The sequence below is a fragment of the Podarcis pityusensis genome, assembly GCF_964106645.2.
Source record: "Podarcis pityusensis genome assembly, chromosome: 2".
In the NCBI taxonomy this organism is placed as follows: Eukaryota; Metazoa; Chordata; class Lepidosauria; order Squamata; family Lacertidae; genus Podarcis; species Podarcis pityusensis.
The window spans coordinates 4,175,552-4,193,237 of NC_138029.1; the positions used below are offsets into that span (position 1 = coordinate 4,175,552).

General features: G+C 49.4%; 1 protein-coding gene, 1 long non-coding RNA gene and 1 pseudogene across 4 annotated transcripts in view; 1 reads left to right on the top strand and 2 right to left on the bottom strand.

Moving 5' to 3' along the window:
- Positions 1 to 1,562: 1,562 nt before the first annotated feature.
- On the bottom strand, positions 1,563 to 2,309 carry LOC308469268 (dynactin subunit 6 pseudogene; annotated as a pseudogene). Its single transcript has one exon. The product of its transcript is annotated as a dynactin subunit 6 pseudogene (transcript).
- Positions 2,310 to 4,333: 2,024 nt separating this feature from the next.
- LOC308468699 lies at positions 4,334 to 10,841 on the bottom strand. The gene is made up of 2 exons (XR_013981824.1): positions 10,718 to 10,841; positions 4,334 to 5,287 (listed from the first exon to the last, which is right to left on the bottom strand). It is a non-coding gene; the product is annotated as an uncharacterized lncRNA (long non-coding RNA).
- Positions 10,028 to 17,686, top strand: part of ITGA5 (integrin subunit alpha 5) — a 68,964-nt gene continuing 61,305 nt past the window's right edge. The window contains exon 1 of one of the 2 annotated variants that reach the window (XM_080989955.1): positions 10,028 to 10,321. In XM_080989955.1, coding sequence (XP_080846081.1) covers positions 10,176 to 10,321 — 146 coding nt within the window. In that variant the 5' untranslated portion in view covers positions 10,028 to 10,175. The remainder of the gene's footprint in view (positions 10,322 to 17,686) is intronic. The other variant, XM_080989953.1, reaches the window with a different exon arrangement.

Sequence of the window (17,686 nt, forward strand, 5' to 3'; positions counted from 1 at the left end):
CATGTTGTTGGCTCCACAAGCTCTCGGTTCTAATTAAAAACTTAATTTGTTTAGACCATTATTCAAATTTAAAATTTCTACACTCCTCATCAATACCCTTAATAAAAAACCAAAAATTTCTTTCCCAAGGCCCACCCCATTTTTATTCCACAATTTCCCTTTTTTTAATAATAAAGACACCCCACATAATAAAAATATCAGAAGTAAGAAATAAAAGGTATAATAGATAAAACAAAACCAGTTCCAAAAAAAAGAAGTTGACAAGCCTTTGGATTTTAGTTCTCCCCCTCTGTCCCCGGTTTAATTTCCCCCTGACCACCAAACCATGTTATCCGCCTGTAATTCTTACAATCCATAAATCGCCTATTTCCCCCAACTCCTTGCTGGCTTTTTTTTTTTTTTTTTTCCCTTTCATAATTATTTTTTAAAACACTTAACTTCAGATCTTTAATAAAGCTCCCCCCATTGTTCTTTCCAAATTGTAGTCCAGTTTCCTCTTGTTCCGCTGCTGAAACGTTCTAATTCAGAAGCTTAGTAAGTCTGCAGGGATTATTGTTATTCAGGAACAAAAACTTGCGTTCAGTCCCTTCCTTTCTTCAATAGAAAATTCTATTGTCTCCTTTAGCTGAACACCCTGTAGACAAAATATTATTTCCGTTTTGCAGCTTTCCCAGAAGATAACCAGTCCTGTAAAATTCCAATGGTATTTTTCCACTTACAACCATCTTTGTAATGTCCCGAAACTCCTCTAGGGGGATTGTTGTAACTTTGTTTTCTCTAGTCCAAAAGTCCGATTGTTATCCATGTTTTCGCCATTTTGTATCCAAGTTTTAACAAGTTGTAGCAAATTGTAACAAATTTAGCCAGCAAAGTTCTCATAATAAAATCCTCTCTGCTTTCCGACTTTGACAGCTACTTTGACAGCTGTCAAAATCTCCGACTCTTTTCACCAGGCTCTCTCTTCAATCACCCCGGTTCCCAGGGGGGGGGGGTTACGTTTCTTCTCCCTCAATTCGTCCTCCAGCACAGTTCTTATAATTCCCCATCGTGGAATTCTTAGTTTTTATCAGCAATACAAATCTTTTTGGACCTTGGTTTCCCCGTCCTTGTCTTGGAAGGTTTACAATAGGGGGGGGGACTGACTTCCTTTTTGGATCCCCCCCCGCTCGTGTCCAATTCGAAAAGAAATTCTTTTTTTTCCCCTCCTTTTAAACCCAATTTCCAAATTACTCACGGGTTGTTGTTAAAAAGTCCGAATTTTCAATGGAAGAAGTCAGCGCTCTCCGCCGGATGGCATGCGGCTGCGCTCGGCAGGGATAGCAGAGGACTCAAAGCACCACGCTTCTCCCCGGCACCCGATCCGTAGCCTTTAAAAAGGCTCCTTCACGAGTCGGGAGGGCGCTGACGGTGCCAGCCGAGTCTCCATGTCCACGGCCCTCGTGGCCGTGGTTTTTAAGGGTCCCCGCATCGCCGGTGCGGTAGGACCCAGCCCCTGCCGAGCAGGCTCCCTCCGGAGCTCGGAGGGAGTCCGCCATTCGGCGATGGCGCCAACCCGGAAGTCCAATTTTTCATCATTTTAATAAATAACATTATGTTGCACAGTGGAATGAATGAGCATGTAAGTTAAGTGAGTTAGTTCTTGCGGACACAAGAGTCCTGAAAGCACTGCAGTTCTGGTAAGCATGCTGGGAGAAGGGTGTCTTCAGCTCTTCACAGGAGTAGGAGTTGGTTTCATGGCTTTTTAAAGATGGTGATAGTTTGGCAGGATTTCCATTAGGAAGTCCAGCTGCAATGTTTGTGGCTGAGGCCGCTCAGTCTGCACTCGCTGAAGACAGTCAGCTCCATAGATGACCATGTTTTCAGGGATGACTTTGTAGGTGTTGACATTGCAGCAGACTCCAATGATGCAGCTGCTCATCAAAATCACGTTCCTACGCACAAATGCTTTGGACTCAGTTACATTGTTGTCACCTATTTTCATTGCTTGGGAATAGCAGCCAACTTCAAAGACATTGTTGGTGCCAATGATCATTGGTTTGGCTCCAACCTCCTCTGTATCAAGAGTAATGTTTTCAGGATAGTCATTTATGATCATTGCCTGTTCTTCTATGAGGTTACCTTCCCCAATTACTATTGATCCAGCTTCTGCAATGATCCGTGCTTTGGGGTGAATCACGGTCCTAGGCCCAATTGTCACATCACCCTTGATTTCACTCTCGACACAGACAGCAGCTCCAGCAGCAATCTTTACACTCTTCTGCGCCTTCTCTGCCATCTTGTCCACCCTCTCCTTTTGGCCACTCTTTTGTTATTATAACTACTTAATTCCTTAATCTAGGTCACAGTTCACAGGCTCACCCTATTCACACCTTAAATGTGCCCTTAAGGCAGGATTTGTGGGCACAGAGACAATGGGGAGGGTTTTTTTAATTTCTTCCCTCCTTGCAGAGAAACATTTGGTCAGTTTGGGAGAGTCAAAATGGTTTCAGGACTGTACTGTTTCAGATACAGTGGTACCCCGCAAGACGAACGCCTCGCAAGACGGAAAACCCGCTAGACGAAAGGGTTTTCCGTTTTGGAGGCGCTTCGCAAAACGAATTTCCCTATGGGCTTGCTTCGCAAGACGACAGCCCATAGGGAAATCTCAGGGACAGCGGGGAAGCGCAGCGCGTCTTCCCCACTGTCCTCGGACCTCCTCCGAAGCCTGGCGGCGGGGACACCTCCTCCCGCCGCCGCCGGGCTTCGGAAGGCTCCTCCGAAGCCGGGCGGTGGGGCGGGAACACCTCCTGCCGCCGCCGGGCTTCGGAAGGCTCCTCCGAAGCTGGGCGGGGGGAGGGAACACCTTCCGCCGCCGCCCGGCTTCGGAACCGGTGCTCCGAAGCCGGGCGGGGGGAGGGAACACCTTCTGAAGGCGGGCGGGGGGCGAAAGTCTTTGCTCCCCCCTGCCTGCCTGTCCCGGAGGGCTTTTGAAGGCAGGGGGGGAGCAAAGACTTTTGCCCCCCGCCCGCCTTCAGAAGAGGTCCAGGACCTCTTCTGAAGGCTGGCGGGGGGCAAAAGTCTTTGTCCCCCCTGCCTGCCTTCCCAGGGGCTTTTAAATCCCCCCGGACAGCGGAGAAGTCCTCCGCTGTCCCGGGGCGATTTTAAAATGCTGGGGGTGGGAAGAAAAGCCCTTGCCCCCCCCCCAGCCTTCAGAAGAGGTCCGGGGACAGACTGTCCCCGGACCTGGTCTGAAGGCGGTTTCCCTAGGAACGCATTAATTGATTTTCAATGCATTCCTATGGGAAACCGTGCATCGCAAGACGAAAAACTCGCAAGACGAAGAGACTTGCGGAACGAATTAATTTCGTCTTGCGAGGCACCACTGTATGTGGTTTATGGATTTATGTACATGTTTGCCTTGTACATTTAATTTATATATTTGAGACCTTAAATTCTTATAATACTACACAGGCAACACACAGTCAAGTCCTACTGCATATTTCCGCCTGCCCTGAAAAGCGCTTCTTGAGAAAGCAGCTTTCTTCCAAAAATAAAAGCTCATCGCAGATTGATTCTGCACTACCGCCCCCCAGCACGTTCATTTGAAAACAGATGTAGGCACCTGTGGTAACTGGGTGTGTACCTGCACTGGTCCAATGCTTTTCTGGGTGTGTGTGCGCCTTGTATTAAAGTAACAGCAATTGTATCAGCTTTCCAAAGCAAATGAATCCTATCTCAGATTCTGGTTCATAGATAAAGACGTCTGTTTGCAGCTTACAGCTTCTTTCTCTTTGGTTTCCCAGGATGCCAGAGCAAGATTAGGTCTTCATGCTGTCTCTGAGTAGCTCAGTGAAATGCCATCTACCACACCCTGAGCCCCCAAAGGAAATGGGGGGTGAGGTGTGAAAGTCAACACGCCGCAGCGCCAAGTGAAGCTGACCCCTAGTGGCCACGTTTGGAATGACGCGTGTTTATTGCAGCCGCCCAGAACCATTCTAGAGAGGACAGAGGGACTCTCAGCGATGGGAGGAGAAGACAGTTGGAGTAACAAAAACCAGAACCTTTGGACTCAGTTAAGGAGGGCTGGCGAGATGGAAAATGAAGCCATCCACAGCCGAAGCGGATGTGAGGGGACGTTAAGAAGTGTGCGCAGCTGAAGAGAAAGAGGGTTTGCTGCTACTGTGCGCCTCCAAAGGAATTGCGTCCGAGTACAAAGCCTGGTGGGAAGTGGTCCATCTTCCAGAATGAGGGGGGGATTGCACCTATGATGGGAAACTCACAAAATAGCTAAAATGCTGCCCTGTGGTTGTGTGTGGGAGCCAGCTTCATTTAATGTAGGGGTATACATACAAGCTTTTGAGTTACCTGTCGTTCTTTATTAGTAAGTATGGAAATGCAGTAGTGAGAGCAAGAGGCCAAGGGCCGCATTAGTTGCAACTATGGTTAGTCACTTCAGTTACATAGATAGCAAGTTTAACACACACTCTCTCACATGGTATACAATAATAATAATAATAATAATAATAATAATAATAATAATTTTGCTATATGTTACAACTGAGCAGCTGCCCTCAGCCCACATACTGTAGCACCAAGATATTTAATGGTGCATGTCTGGTGATGAGATTGTAATGCAGGAAGCCTCTTCTGTTTTGTTTTTTGGAGTCCAAGGGAGGCTTGGGGTGGGGTCGCTGAGCCCCCGCCTGAAGGAGGCAGCTGGTGTCCCGCTTGGCAGGCCAGAAATTGTGCTGACTAGTGTGTTCATGGTCGGACTCTGGTTCACCTCCCTGGGACAAACACCTTGCAGCGGGATGATCAGGCACCTCACTTATCAATGAAACATGCATGCGTCTTGCAAAGAAAAGTGCCAGGGATGTTGATGGCTCAGTATCAATAAATAATAAGACAAATGAAATCACTTCTCCTAAATGTCAACAGACACACCCCAAGTGGGCTGCCAGAGCATTTTTCAGAGCTATGGAGGCCATTCCAGTAACAATCAGAGGCAGGGCAGAGACTTGGAGCCAGAATTCCCGGCTTTGGTATTAGTATCTGGAAAGGGAATGGGGAGGGTGTAGTTTCTGCCTGATTCAAAAGGTGATGTGGGGTGTTTGTTTCTCTTGTGCTCTTCACTTTAAATTAACATTATTAACCACTGAAGGGGACTGCAGATTAATCTGTAGTTCCAAGGGGAGGGAGAGCAAGCTGCTGTCACTTCTTTTACCAGACAAGGGCTCTTTGCAGCAGTTGAAAATTCAACAGGTGAAGCACTCTTCTCCATGACAGGAAATGGAAAGAAGCAGAAGTCCTAGAAAAGGAAGAATGGATACAAAAACTTATGGAAGATGCAGAAATGGTGAAACGTGCCAGAAGAATAAGAAATCAAAATAACAAACTCTTTATAAAAGAATGGAAACAGATAAATTGTAAACACATAAAAACATAAGCAGGATTATTGTAATAACCTGCAGTTTTATAAGAGTATATATTTACAGTAGATAATTAAACGAGTAAATTAAATGAATTTGGATATGCAGAAGATATGAAAAGAATTAAGGAACTACAGAAAGGGGGAAGGAAGTCAGATTTTGAAATGTTAAACGGATTGTAAAATTAATGAAATGTATAAATTTGAAAAGTATAAATAAAAAAGGGAAAAAGGAAAAGATTTTCTGTTGTATTTTGCCTACCACCCAGATACTATAGGATCCATGATAGGAAAATATGAGTAATGACCCCAATTGTTTAGATTTTCAGTAGAGAAAGGAGCGTTTAGTTTTGAAAAAGTTTTCCTTAAAACCACACAGGGCAGCCTCAACGCAACCCTTGACCCTCCTAGGTCCAGAAGTGAGGAGATTGCCACGGGTCACTTCGTATTGGGAGAAAGAGTGTTGTGCTCACATGGGGACATTTTCTTTATTATTATTTCTCATGGAGGACTAAAAAAAGAGAAGAAAACTTGGCAGAATGCTGCAGAAATGGATGGTTGCCCAGATCTCCCCAAACGGGGGACTGAGCTAGCGCTAGAAAAGTAAAGGTGAGAAAGTCGCCAACCCAGCAGGACAGGATGCTCCTCTCAGGTTCTCCAAGCTCCAGCAGGCGAGGCTTTGTCTGCCTGTCCATCCTTTCCCAGTCAAGCCCCAGGGCGGGGTGTCAGCAGGCAGGATTCTGCATTTGACTCTGGCTAACTGAGATCATGGAAAATAATAACAGCAACACACCCACCCTTCCAAATGTTGCAAAACATTTGCTTAGGCAAAAGCCTCGGGGAACATTGTGAGGCTGCCTGGTGGGTATGAGAATCTATTCCCAGAGCCTGCAGATTGTGTGGCCCAAACACAGGTGCCATGGATCCCCACCCCTGACTCAGATGCAAAGCAGCATGGGAAAACATTGCTGCCTTCTGATGCCCTATCACCCCACATCCTGTCTTAGATCAGATCAGACTATTCAGGCACCTACCTCAGAATGGTCTGCACTGGCTGTGAATGTCTCTGCAGGGTTTGAGGCAAGGGACATTCCCAGCCCTGCCAGGAGACGGCAGGGACCGAACCTGAGAGCTTCTGCATGCGAAGCAGAATCTCTACCGCTGAGCTATGGCTCTTCCTCTGCTTTGAATGCCTGTGCACAGTGTCATTCGGAAAGGAAGGAAGGAAGGAAGGGGCATACTCCTGCATGCGTGCAGAGTGCCTTTCTCAAAAACGTGGAATACACTGGGTTTTCAGTCGTAACGTTTGGCATTGAGATAGTTCATTCCAAAAGTGCTGAAGACTCAGCAGAACATGATTCCAGCAGAATAGCCTCACCAGAACAGTCCTGTAGGGCAGAGCATTATTATCCCCATATTTCAGGTACAAGGTCAGGAGAACAGGGGTTAGTTGCCTCCGGGCTCCCTCACACTTCCTTTTGTGCTGTCTTTCTAGACACGGTTCTGGGTTTAAAAGCTCCATTCTATGATTCTGTGCCCAAGTGGTGTGTGTTTTTTGTCCTGACACTTTCCCTGGGAAAACCTGCATTTTACTGCTCAGTTGTAGCCGTTTGTCTCATGCAGTGGTAAAATGTGGGTGTTCCTGGGGAAACAAAAGCAAAACCAGTCAGACAGAGAGCTTTAAAACGCAGACCTGTGCCTGGAAAGCATAGTTAAAAGGATGTGGGAAGGAGCCTTTCATCTACCTAATGCTACCTAGTGGCTCACAGGATGTTGCTGACTCCAGCTCCCATCATCCCTGATCATTGGCCATGCTAGTTGGGGCTAATGGGAGCTGGAGTCCAACGACACCTTGGGAGTCACAGGTTCCTCACTCACTGACCAGTGGCGTGCGGTCAGTGGACTAGGGGGACTAGGCTACTCCTCTAAATGTTCCTGGTAAATTAGAATATTAAAGTATTAAAGCCTGACACCTCCTGCCCAAAGCCCAGGAAGCTTCTGCCCAGCTTAGGGAGGGAGGTGCAGTGGTCATGTGCACGACATCTCCCCCATTGCCCCTACAAGCCTCTGGCCCTAACTGTTCCTCTGTGAAAAATGTCACTGCATGCCACTGCCACTGAGCTAGGGAGGTCATAGGTATAAACACTGTCTAAGAACAGGAGCTGGGGATGTTCAGTGCACTAGACAAGGGGCTGCACATCCTCTGCCTCTCCTCTGTAATTCAAGCAGTACCCTTCATCGCTGACATCACCTTACTTAAACAGGGCACCTGCACCTCTTCAGGACTATACAGAACTTGCACCCTGCCAACCCAGCTGCCTAGATGTAGAATTTAGAAGCAGGAGATGTCTCATTAGTTACTGGTTTAACCAACTCCAATTCTGCCTAGATAAGAGGTAAATTCCTGAATCCAAAGGTAAACAAGGGTTTTCCAATCTAACCAAACTTCCTTCCTTATGCTGAATACAATAAAACTTAATTGGAACAAAGGGACTCAGTCCTGGAGTATGCAAAATTGAGTGCCCCAAAGCATGTCCAGAGTACCATTGTCAGTTCCCTCATAACAAGGCTATAGATGTAATGATGTGTGTGATGAAGCATAAGAAAAAGCCTCACTTCTTTTTTAAAGTTTTAAACCAAGGAGACCTCTTAGGAAGCTAGTGTATTGCTTTTATTTTATTGTTCTTTTTTATAAATAAATAATATTCCCAAATCTCAATTTTAAACAGATCACAACCTGACAGCACTATATGTCTACTCAGAACCTCATTCAAGAGAGATCATACCCAGAAAAAGTGTGCAAAGGATTTTAACCTGGGAGCTGTTCACCATCTCTGCCTCTCAGATGTGGTTGGGACTCCCATTCCCATGAGCCCCACTTGTTGTTGTTTAGTCGTTTAGTCGTGTCCGCCTCTTCGTGACCCCCTGGACCAGAGCACGCCAGGCACTCCTGTCTTCCACCGCCTCCCGCAGTTTGGTCAAACTCACGCTGGTAGCTTCCAGAACACTGTCTAACCATCTCATCCTCACGAGCCCCACTAGGCATGGCCAAAGGTCAGAGATGATGGGAACTGTAGTCCAATGACATCTGAAGGGCTATGCAGGTTTCGTATCCTTGCACTGATTAAAGGAGAGGGGACCTAGCTCAGTGAGCCATGGCTTCTCCAAATGGAAGGATTTGGATGCCTTGGGCTGGGTGCACACTGTACTTTTAAAGCACACATTTTCACTCAGAGAATCCTGGGCACTGTAGTTTGTGAAGGTCTGGTGGGGATTGTAACTCTGCAAGGGAGAATCTCAGGGCTTTATATCAGCTGGAACTCACCGGACTCAGTTCTGGCCCCTCTCAGGTGGGCGCCATTGTTGTTATAAGAGAACAAGGGAGGCATTCGTGGTGATAAACTACAGTGGTACCTCGGGTTACCTACGCTTCAGGTTACATACGCTTCAGGTTACAGACTCCACTAACCCAGAAATATTACCTTGGGTTAAGAACTTTGCTTCAGGATGAGAACAGAAATTGGGCTCTGGCGGTGCGGCAGCAGCAGGAGGGCCAAATAGCTAAAGTGAAGCTTCAGGTTAAGAACAGTTTCAGGTTAAGAATGGACCTCCAGAACGAATTAAGTACTTAACCCGAGGTACCACTGTACTGGATAAACTACAGTGCCCAGAATTCTGGTGGGGGGGGGTGCTTCACATGCTCTTTCAAGCTGAGCGCAGTGTGAATACAGCCTCGCCCCTGGAATCCAACATCACCTGAAGGGTAACAGGAAGTGAGATGACCTGTGAACAGAGCCACTGGGGGCTGACTGATCATTCAAATGCGTTTAAGTCAGTGAATGTATCATTGGGAGGGGAAACTTGGTGCACAGGGAGTGGGCAGGGTTGTCCAAATCTGGTTATTAGACACATGCGTTTAATACAGTGATCAGATTGTCTAGAACGCCATCGTCGTGCAAATGGCACTCTCCTCTATGCGAGCTCCTGGTTATCCGAACACTTTAGGATTTGGGGCATCCCTCTGCTCCATCAACACCCCCCCCCCAAAAAAACCCCTGTCCAATTCAAACACAGCCCTCTAGAATTTTATTTGAGGGGCGGGGAGTTAAAACCTGACTCGGTTTATTAAATTTCGTTTCACTCGGTTGACTCTTAACTGCGTTTTCATGGTAACGCAGGGCAACCAATCACAACCAAACCCTTTCGACCCAAAAAAATTGGCACAGAGTGCTCGATTTCCTTCAAGCAAGGAAAACCCCAATGTGACATCATCAATTCTTGCAAAACCGGAGAACTTTACCACCGCTTGCAAAACGGAGCACTTAATTTTTTTGGGGGGGGGGGGGAGAACTCGCTTTGTGTGTGCGCGCGTGTGGCTGTTGTTGTGTGTGTTTTTAGGTGTGTGTGGGAGTTTAAAGCCAAATCTAGAACTCAAAACTTTTTCCAAATATTCATCAGAGCTGTTCCTGGCTCCCCTCCAAAATTCGCAGCGCTGGCAGTTTAATGAGATCCATCCTGCCCACCCCCTGTCCCGTCGAGGTGGGGGCGGGCGGGCGGGCGGGAGGGAGACTCCTCCTTTTTGTGAGTCATTCTCGGGCAAGGGAGGGAGGGGAGGCGGCGAGCCTCCGGAGCACTCACGCTCCGGGCGGGTTGGAGAAAGAAGACTTGGGCGAGCGACCATCCGGAGCGCCGGCTGGGATTTTGCTCCGGCCTCTCAGCCCATCCACCGAGACCCCCTTCTCTCCACCCGGCACCCCCAGGCCCAGCTATGTTGCCCCGGGCCCTGCTCTTTCTCTTCGGCGTGCCCTGCGCTTGGGGCTTCAACCTGGACGCCGAGGCGCCGGCGCTTTTCCGCGGCCCCCCCGGCAGCTCCTTTGGCTTCTCGGTGGACTTTTACCTCCCGGACGCGCAGAGGTAAGGCGAGGCGAGGGCCGGGGGACACACTTGGTGTGTGCATATTTTTTGCGGAGGGGCATAGTGGGACAACTTCCACTCTCTTCACATACACCCCCGCATTAATCCGGGGACTCGGATTGTCTGTGAAAATGGGAGTGGAGGTGGGGATACTTGATCGAGGGACGTGCGCGCACACCATCCAAGGTGCAGGAGATTTAGCAACGCTTGGATAACAAGTTAGAAGGGGAAACGAAATGGAATTGGCTCCGATTGAATTGGCTTCGGAAAGTGTATTCTCTCTCTCTCCACTCCCCCCCCCGCCCCGCACGACTCCACAAATCACGCCCCCCCCTCCCTCGGCTGGCCCGCCGCCCGTTCCCTCTTCCCAGCCCCACTAAGTGGTTGCAGACCCACCGTGCCCCGCCTGGTGCGTTTCCTCCCAGCCCGCTCCCGTTACTCGGGATCTCCGCCCCGCGCACTCCCCTTGGGCGACGGCGCCGCTGCTGCTGTTCCGCGGGAGAGACGCGCGCTGGCCCAGCCCGCCGCAGGCGAGACGGGAGGATTTTCCGTGCGCGCCCCCCTCGCCTCGCCGCTCTCCGTGCGCCCCCAACAGGCTCCCAACGAAGCATTTCCTGTAATCGGAGCTCCGTCCCGCCGCTCTTGTTCCAGAGATTGGGGGGGGGGGAGAACAGAAGAAGGGGGTCGGCTTGGGGTTGAATGAGTTGGAGTTGGGGGTGGGGAGAGAGAGAGAGAGAGAGAGAGAGAGAGAGAGAGACGCACAGTCGGTACCAAACCTTTTGTCGGGACCAGGACTAGGGAAGTGGGTCTCTAGCCTGGGACAAAGCGGAGAAGGAGGGTGGGAGTCTGATTGTTTCTCTTCTCTCTCTCTCTCTTTCTCTCTTTCTCTCTCTCTCTCTCTCTCTCTCTCACACACACACACACACACACACAAAGGTGTGCTTAGTGAAGTAGCAAAGTTTCTGTACTTACTTTCCTTGCTCCACTCAGTCTTTTCATATGGTGTTTTGGGGGAATGGGCAGGTGGGTGGGGAGGAATTTGGCAAGGCAAAATGCTGAAGATCCTGCTCTGGATCTCCTCTCCCACATTTGAGAGAGGGGCCTTATTTGCATCTGCTTTGGACGCAGCAGGTCCCAGGTGTTCATTCTTTAGCATCCTCAGTCGGGCTGGGAAAGGCTGCTTCTCTGAAACCCCCAGGGGAGCTGCTGCCAGTCAGGGTAGACAGTACTGAGCTGGATGGGCCAGTGGTCTGACTTAGTATGAAGCAGCTTATGTGGTGGAGGATGAGCAGAGCATCCAGCTAATCCTCCCTGGACTTTACGGCCAGACTTGCCCGTGCTAATGGCGTCTAGCAGAAGAAAGCATGCTCAGATCTCCTTCCTCTCTGGCCAGGATGTTCAAGGCATTGAGAGGGTCGGGTGTGGAGGACGCATCCGCATCCTGGTATGGTAATCGGAAAAGAAAGGATGCTGCTTGAGACAGTGGGAATATTGTGCCTGAATATCTCTCCGTCCGTGACAAGGAGGGGCAAGCTGAGTAGGGCAGCTCCTCCTGCTTGTGCACACACCAGAAGTCTGAAAGGCTTGCGCAAGTCAGAGGTGGGGTGGGTCATGTGGCACAAAGGGGAGTACAGGTGGGGGCACATGTGCACGTAAGAGACTTCTTCCACCTCCCAACTGAGCTGCTGCTGCTGGGCAAGTGGGTGGGATGTTCCAGTGATGCCATTAGACAGAGGTGTCAAGCCCCCCCCCCAAAAAAAAATTCAATGAAAGGGCCAGCCCCCCCCCCCGTTGGTGGGCATTGCCATTCCAATGTTGTGTGTGTGCCATGACATGTGATTGATTATGTGGGACCAAGGCCGGCTTACCCATAGGCGCTAGGGGTGCAGGGCTTTTAGGGGCGCCAGGCCCAGAGTCTGGGTCCGATATTTGGAGTCCAGGGATTGAAGAGCCAGGCCAGCCGCTGCTGAGCAGAGCAGAGCCCGTCGAAGCGCGGCAGGCTTTTCTGCTGCGGGTGCTGCCCTCCTGCGCACGTGGGATTGGCGGGTCATTGAGAGGCCTGCCCAGCGCATGCACGCTGCTCACACAAGGCCCGCAGCTTCCCTCCCAAGCCTCTGTGGGAAATGCTCTCCTTGGGGATGCTGGGCAGTTTTTTGCACCCGGCGCCGCATACGCTAAAGACGGCCCTGTGTGGGACAGGGCTTACCTGCCCCTCCAATATTTTATTCAAGTTGGCACCCCTGCCATTAGATCAGGACGTGATAATTGAAATGTTTAATTAAGGGCTTCCCCATTGCAACTAATAAATCTGTGGTCTAAAATTACTGTATTTTTCCATGTATAACTCGACCCCATGTATAAGACGACCCCTATTTTTGGGAGCCCTCAACAGTTGTTGAGCTTCTTTTGTAAGTCCGCTGAGCTGTTGAGCAGCTTTTCAATGAGCCCCCAGTAATAGTGGCACTCACCAAATTCTCTTTCTAAGCGGGGAAGAGCAGCTAAGCAGCCTCCTCTCTGACATTTCCCTGCTACTGCCGCAGCACCAACCCTTGCTTACTTAGCATATTAACCCGTGTATAAGAGGACCCTCAATCAAACAAAAAAATTCAGAAAAAAGGTTGTCTTATACATGGAAAAATATGGTACCTAACTTCACTTAGGTGTTCAACTAGTGCCACCAACAGTACACATTCAAATATATCATTTCTTAAATTTTATATACTGTCCTTCCACCCAAAGGAGCCCACTAGCTATGTAGTGGGTTTAGTCCCAAATATCTCCTTTTGGCCCAGCTTTCCAGAAGGACCTTTACATTCTGGTGCAATACAGTGTGCAGTGGCTTGGAATAAGTTCCATTTAATTCACTGGGACATCCTCCCAAGTAAACATGCATGCGATCAGCTTGAAAATCTCTGAACCCCATGTCTAGGTCTGCACTCTCTTCTAATTGACACACAGGGAATATATGCTGTATACCCTGAGATGAGAGCTGCCACTCGCTCACAAATGTGCAACAGAGGAGAGTTGGGAAGGAAAAACTCCACCCTTCCAAGTTTCTTTCAACATCCCCTGATTGTGTAGACGAAAGAATGGTTTCTGAGTATTAAAAGAAAGAAAGAAAGAAAGAAAGAAAGAAAGAAAGAAAGAAAGAAAGAAAGCGGTAACTAATCTGCCATGAGCGGTACTTGGGACACGCCCTTATAATGTGGCAAATGGTCTGATGCTTCAGAGGAGCCAGCGTAGTTCAGTGATGAGAGTGTTGGCTTTAAGAGAGCTAAGAAACCCCGGCTCAAAGTCCCCACCCTATAAAGCTTGCAAGCCCAGGTTCCACCTAATGTAGTGAGCCAGAAGGTCACCGGAGGAAAGGAGGCCCTTGCACAATTCTGTGTAGTTTGTGCTGGAAATTGTATAAAGAATGGCCTCCCTCTGAGGTGAGGGATAGGGAACCTGTAGCCCTCCAGATGTTGGGCTTCAGCTCCCATCAGCCCTAGCCAACATGGCCAGTGGTTAGAGAGGTGGTGGTAGGTATAGTCAAGCAACATCTGGAAGGGTCATTCCTGTTCCAGGTGAACCAGTCACTGCTTTTGGCCTGGCTGAGATTGCCTTGGTGAACCATCCCACATCTTTTGCTGAGTGCTGCAATCTTTGCTATGTATTTATTCTGCTTTTCCAAGAAACTTGGGGCACCATGCATGGTCCCATCCCCGAAGATTATCCTCACAACAATGCTTTGAGGCAGGTTTGCCTAAGAGAAGGGGACCACACCCGAGATAACCAAGGGAGCATTTGTAAAAATTAAGCCCACGTTTTCCCCAGTGTAAGACCATCACTCTACCCACTACATTACATCACACAAGGTGGTGGGGGTGGGCCTCTCACTTACTGGCACCTGGTTCCATGCAGCCAGGGCTGGCTGCAGGTGTGAAAGGGCTCTGAGAATGCAAGCAATGCTCAGCAGTCTGGGTGCGGGCGCTCTTTTCATTTCCCACAATGCTCCGCAGCCAACACTATCCTCCAGATGTCGGACTCTGCGGCTCCTCTTACTGCTGATGATTGGCCACTCTGGTTGCTGTTGATGGAAGGAGGAGTCCAGCAACATCTGGAAGGTAGCAGCTTGGTTACCCAGAGTGATGCTAGGTTGGGGACTTTGCAGGAAATTGGCCTGGTGACTAGATCCAGCTGATGGGTGTGCTGGTACAGAAAAATAGCAAGTAAGGGAGGCATCACTTTGGGCCCTGCCAAGGTTTTTTGGGCCCTGGCAGCTGCCCCAGCATGCCAGGTGCTGACACCAGTCCCATCATTCCCTCAGGACTTGCCTATCTGCATTCTCTTTGTCAACGAGTTGTTGTTTTTTGCGGGGAGGAAGGGGAAATTAGCTCCTCCCAGATTGGTGAAACTGCCCATGCCCTCCCATTTCCCCCATTTAATCCATACCATCCCAGTAGCACTGTCACACAAGCAGAAGCAAATGAGGCACCCGCAGCCGAGGGGCAGAAATAGAACTTAATGTGACATCATGCAGATTCCAGATATGAATTGGTGGATGTTCCTTTTCAGGCAGTTCCCAGTAGTGCTTGCACTTGTCTGGAGAAGTTCTCATTGGGCTCTGCCCTCTGTGAGCTTGCAAGAAGCAAATGCAGCATCCTTCCCAACATTACGCTGCTCAGAAAGAACCCAGTCATCCTGGGCATCTGGCAGGCTGCCTTGCTTGGTGTCGAGCCCTGGCTCTGAGCCAGACACTGAAACCGCCAGGCCCTCTCCTCTCCCCAAGAGACAGAGATAGTTCCCAGGAGTCCTGGCCCTTCGTGCCTCAGCAGGGATGGGCTGGCATGTGCAGCAACTTGATTCTTCGGGCTCCCACTTTCTAGGAAGGCTGCCTGAATGCCAAAGCACGGTGCTGTGTGTGATGTGTTTTCTCCGCCACTGCCACTGTGGCCTGGTGCAGGCTTCTCCACAGGAAACAAGATTGTCTTTGGAGTACTAGCAGGGTGTTTTGAGATCCAAAGCAGACTTTGGAGTGAGGATCTTTCAGCTGTGCTTAGCAAGCACAGTGGTTGGCTCAAATGCGATAACATTCCTATATACGGGATACATTTGCATTCAGGAAATAAGATGCAGCCCTGCTTGTGGATCTCTATGTGTGATGTTTGCACATAGGCTGCAATGTGCATGCAGACTGGAAAGCCACAGGCTGCTTACAGGGGTGGGTGGGACAGCCTTCAGTAGCACATTGCACATATACCAGCCATAATGTGTGCGCTGGTTGCATGTTATTTACCCCACACGTGGGGTTCTCTTTTTCGTCACATTTGTAGTGACTCTTGATAATGAGTGGATATGACAGTTCTGTGGTCCAGTTTGCTTTATCTTTCATCAGGATGCTTGTTTGGTTCTCTTCATGCCAGTAGTCAAGAAGAGAGTGCAATGAGTTCTCTCACTCACACCTCCTTGTAGGATGCTGGTGTTACCAAGATACCAAGCGGCTTCTCTATGAAGGAATAGAGTAGGGATACGGAACATGTGATTCTCCAGAAGTTGTTAGACTTCATCTCCCACTACCCCTGGTGACTGGCCATGCTGGATGGGGCTAATGGGAATTAGATTACAAAAATATCCAAAGAGCCGTAAGTTTCGCACCCTGAGATATATTTGTATGGTGATAGTGGTGCTGTTGTGACCCACCTTAGATCGGGCCAGGACTGCATCTGAACAGCCACGAGTTCCCCAGCTCTGGAATAGAATAGGGATCTGAGTTAATAATATCTGTCTGTCAGGTGTGGAATGGGGACAGTCAGACAGTAGCTTAGGATCAGGCCTGTGAAGATAATAATAATAATAATAATAATAATAATAATAATAATAATAATAATAATTTATTATTTATACCCCACCCATCTGGCTGAGTTTCCCCAGCCACTCTGGGCGGCTCCCAATCAAGTGTTAAAAACAGTACAGCGTTACATATTAAAAACTTCCCTGAACAGGGCTGAATGTCAGGTAGTTGTTTATCTCATTGACATCTGGTGGGAGGGCGTTCCACACAGCGGGCGCCACTACTGAGAAAGTCCTCTGTCTGGTTCCCTGTAGCCTCACTTCTCGCAATGAGGGAACCGCCAAAAGGCCCTCGGCACTGGATCTCAGTGTCCGGGCTGAACGATGGGGGTGGAGACACTCCTTCAGGTATACAGGACCGTTTAGGGCTTTAAAGGTCAGCACCAACACTTAAAATGAGGCTGTGGCAGAGAGAGCATGGATGCTATTTTGAGGCCCCTGGAGTTGTTGGCATCCATCTGTCTTGAGAGACAATGGAGGGAGGGAGCTTCCAGGGATGAAATTAAACTGCTGTGTTAGCAGCACTGAAGTGCCCCCCCCCCCCCCGGTGCAAGCCTGGACAGTGTGTGTGGAGGTCCTGGCCTGCCCAGATGATGTTCCCCCTTTCGGCCTTGCTGATGTGGTTCAAAGGAAAGCAGTACAATTGGCACCAGCTGGGCTGCAGGAGTTGCTGGAAGGAGGTGTGCAAGGCACCATCCAATCGCCTTAGGGATTCCAATCTGGAAAACCTAGCCTTTTATTCTGAAGATATCCCACAAGGCAGCAGAGGTTTAGGATCAGCATTTCTTTCTGCTTGGTGGGCCAGATTCCCAGGCTGACAAGCCCCACCTGCCCCTCACTTCCCTCTACAGCACATGTAGAACTGCCTTCTTGACTGTTGGACCCACTATTGGTCCGCTCAATCCACCAGAGTCTGTCTTTGCATACAGGGCAAGTTCCTAACTCACTGAGGGCTTGAGACCCATCAGCTACCTTCACCTGGTTTAGCCGGCCAGTCAAAGCCATTCCTGGGGTGTGGCTGCTGTCGCATGCTGGCAGATTCTAGGAGCCACAGGAGAGCTGAGTGCAGGGTGGGGACCAAAGGTGGGCAGACCACCCCAGAAGGAGTACAATGTGTCCCCCACCAGAAACGCTACCCTAACACCCTATACACCCCTGTCCCCGGGAAAACCTGGTGCCCTCCAGACTATTGTTGGACTACAACTCCCATGATCCCCTGCCATTGGCCATGTTGGCTTGGGCTGATGGGAATTGACTCCAGCGGGTTCTGTGCCTCTGAGCAAGCACTTGGTCTTGCACTGACGCAACACGTTTGAGCTTCCAGACAGCCTTTGCTCCTTGACTGCTTCCAGGGCTCTTAGGCAAGGACCTGCAAATTCAGCTGCAATTCCTAACAGCCCTCTCCTTTCTGCTGATCTTTCCCTTCCCCTCTTCTCTGTTTCCATACTGCATTTGAGGTGCCCGAAGCTGCAGAAAATCAAGGCTGAGACAAAGAAGTGTCTGCCTAAGCAGCTGGAGCAGGTGTGCAGTGAC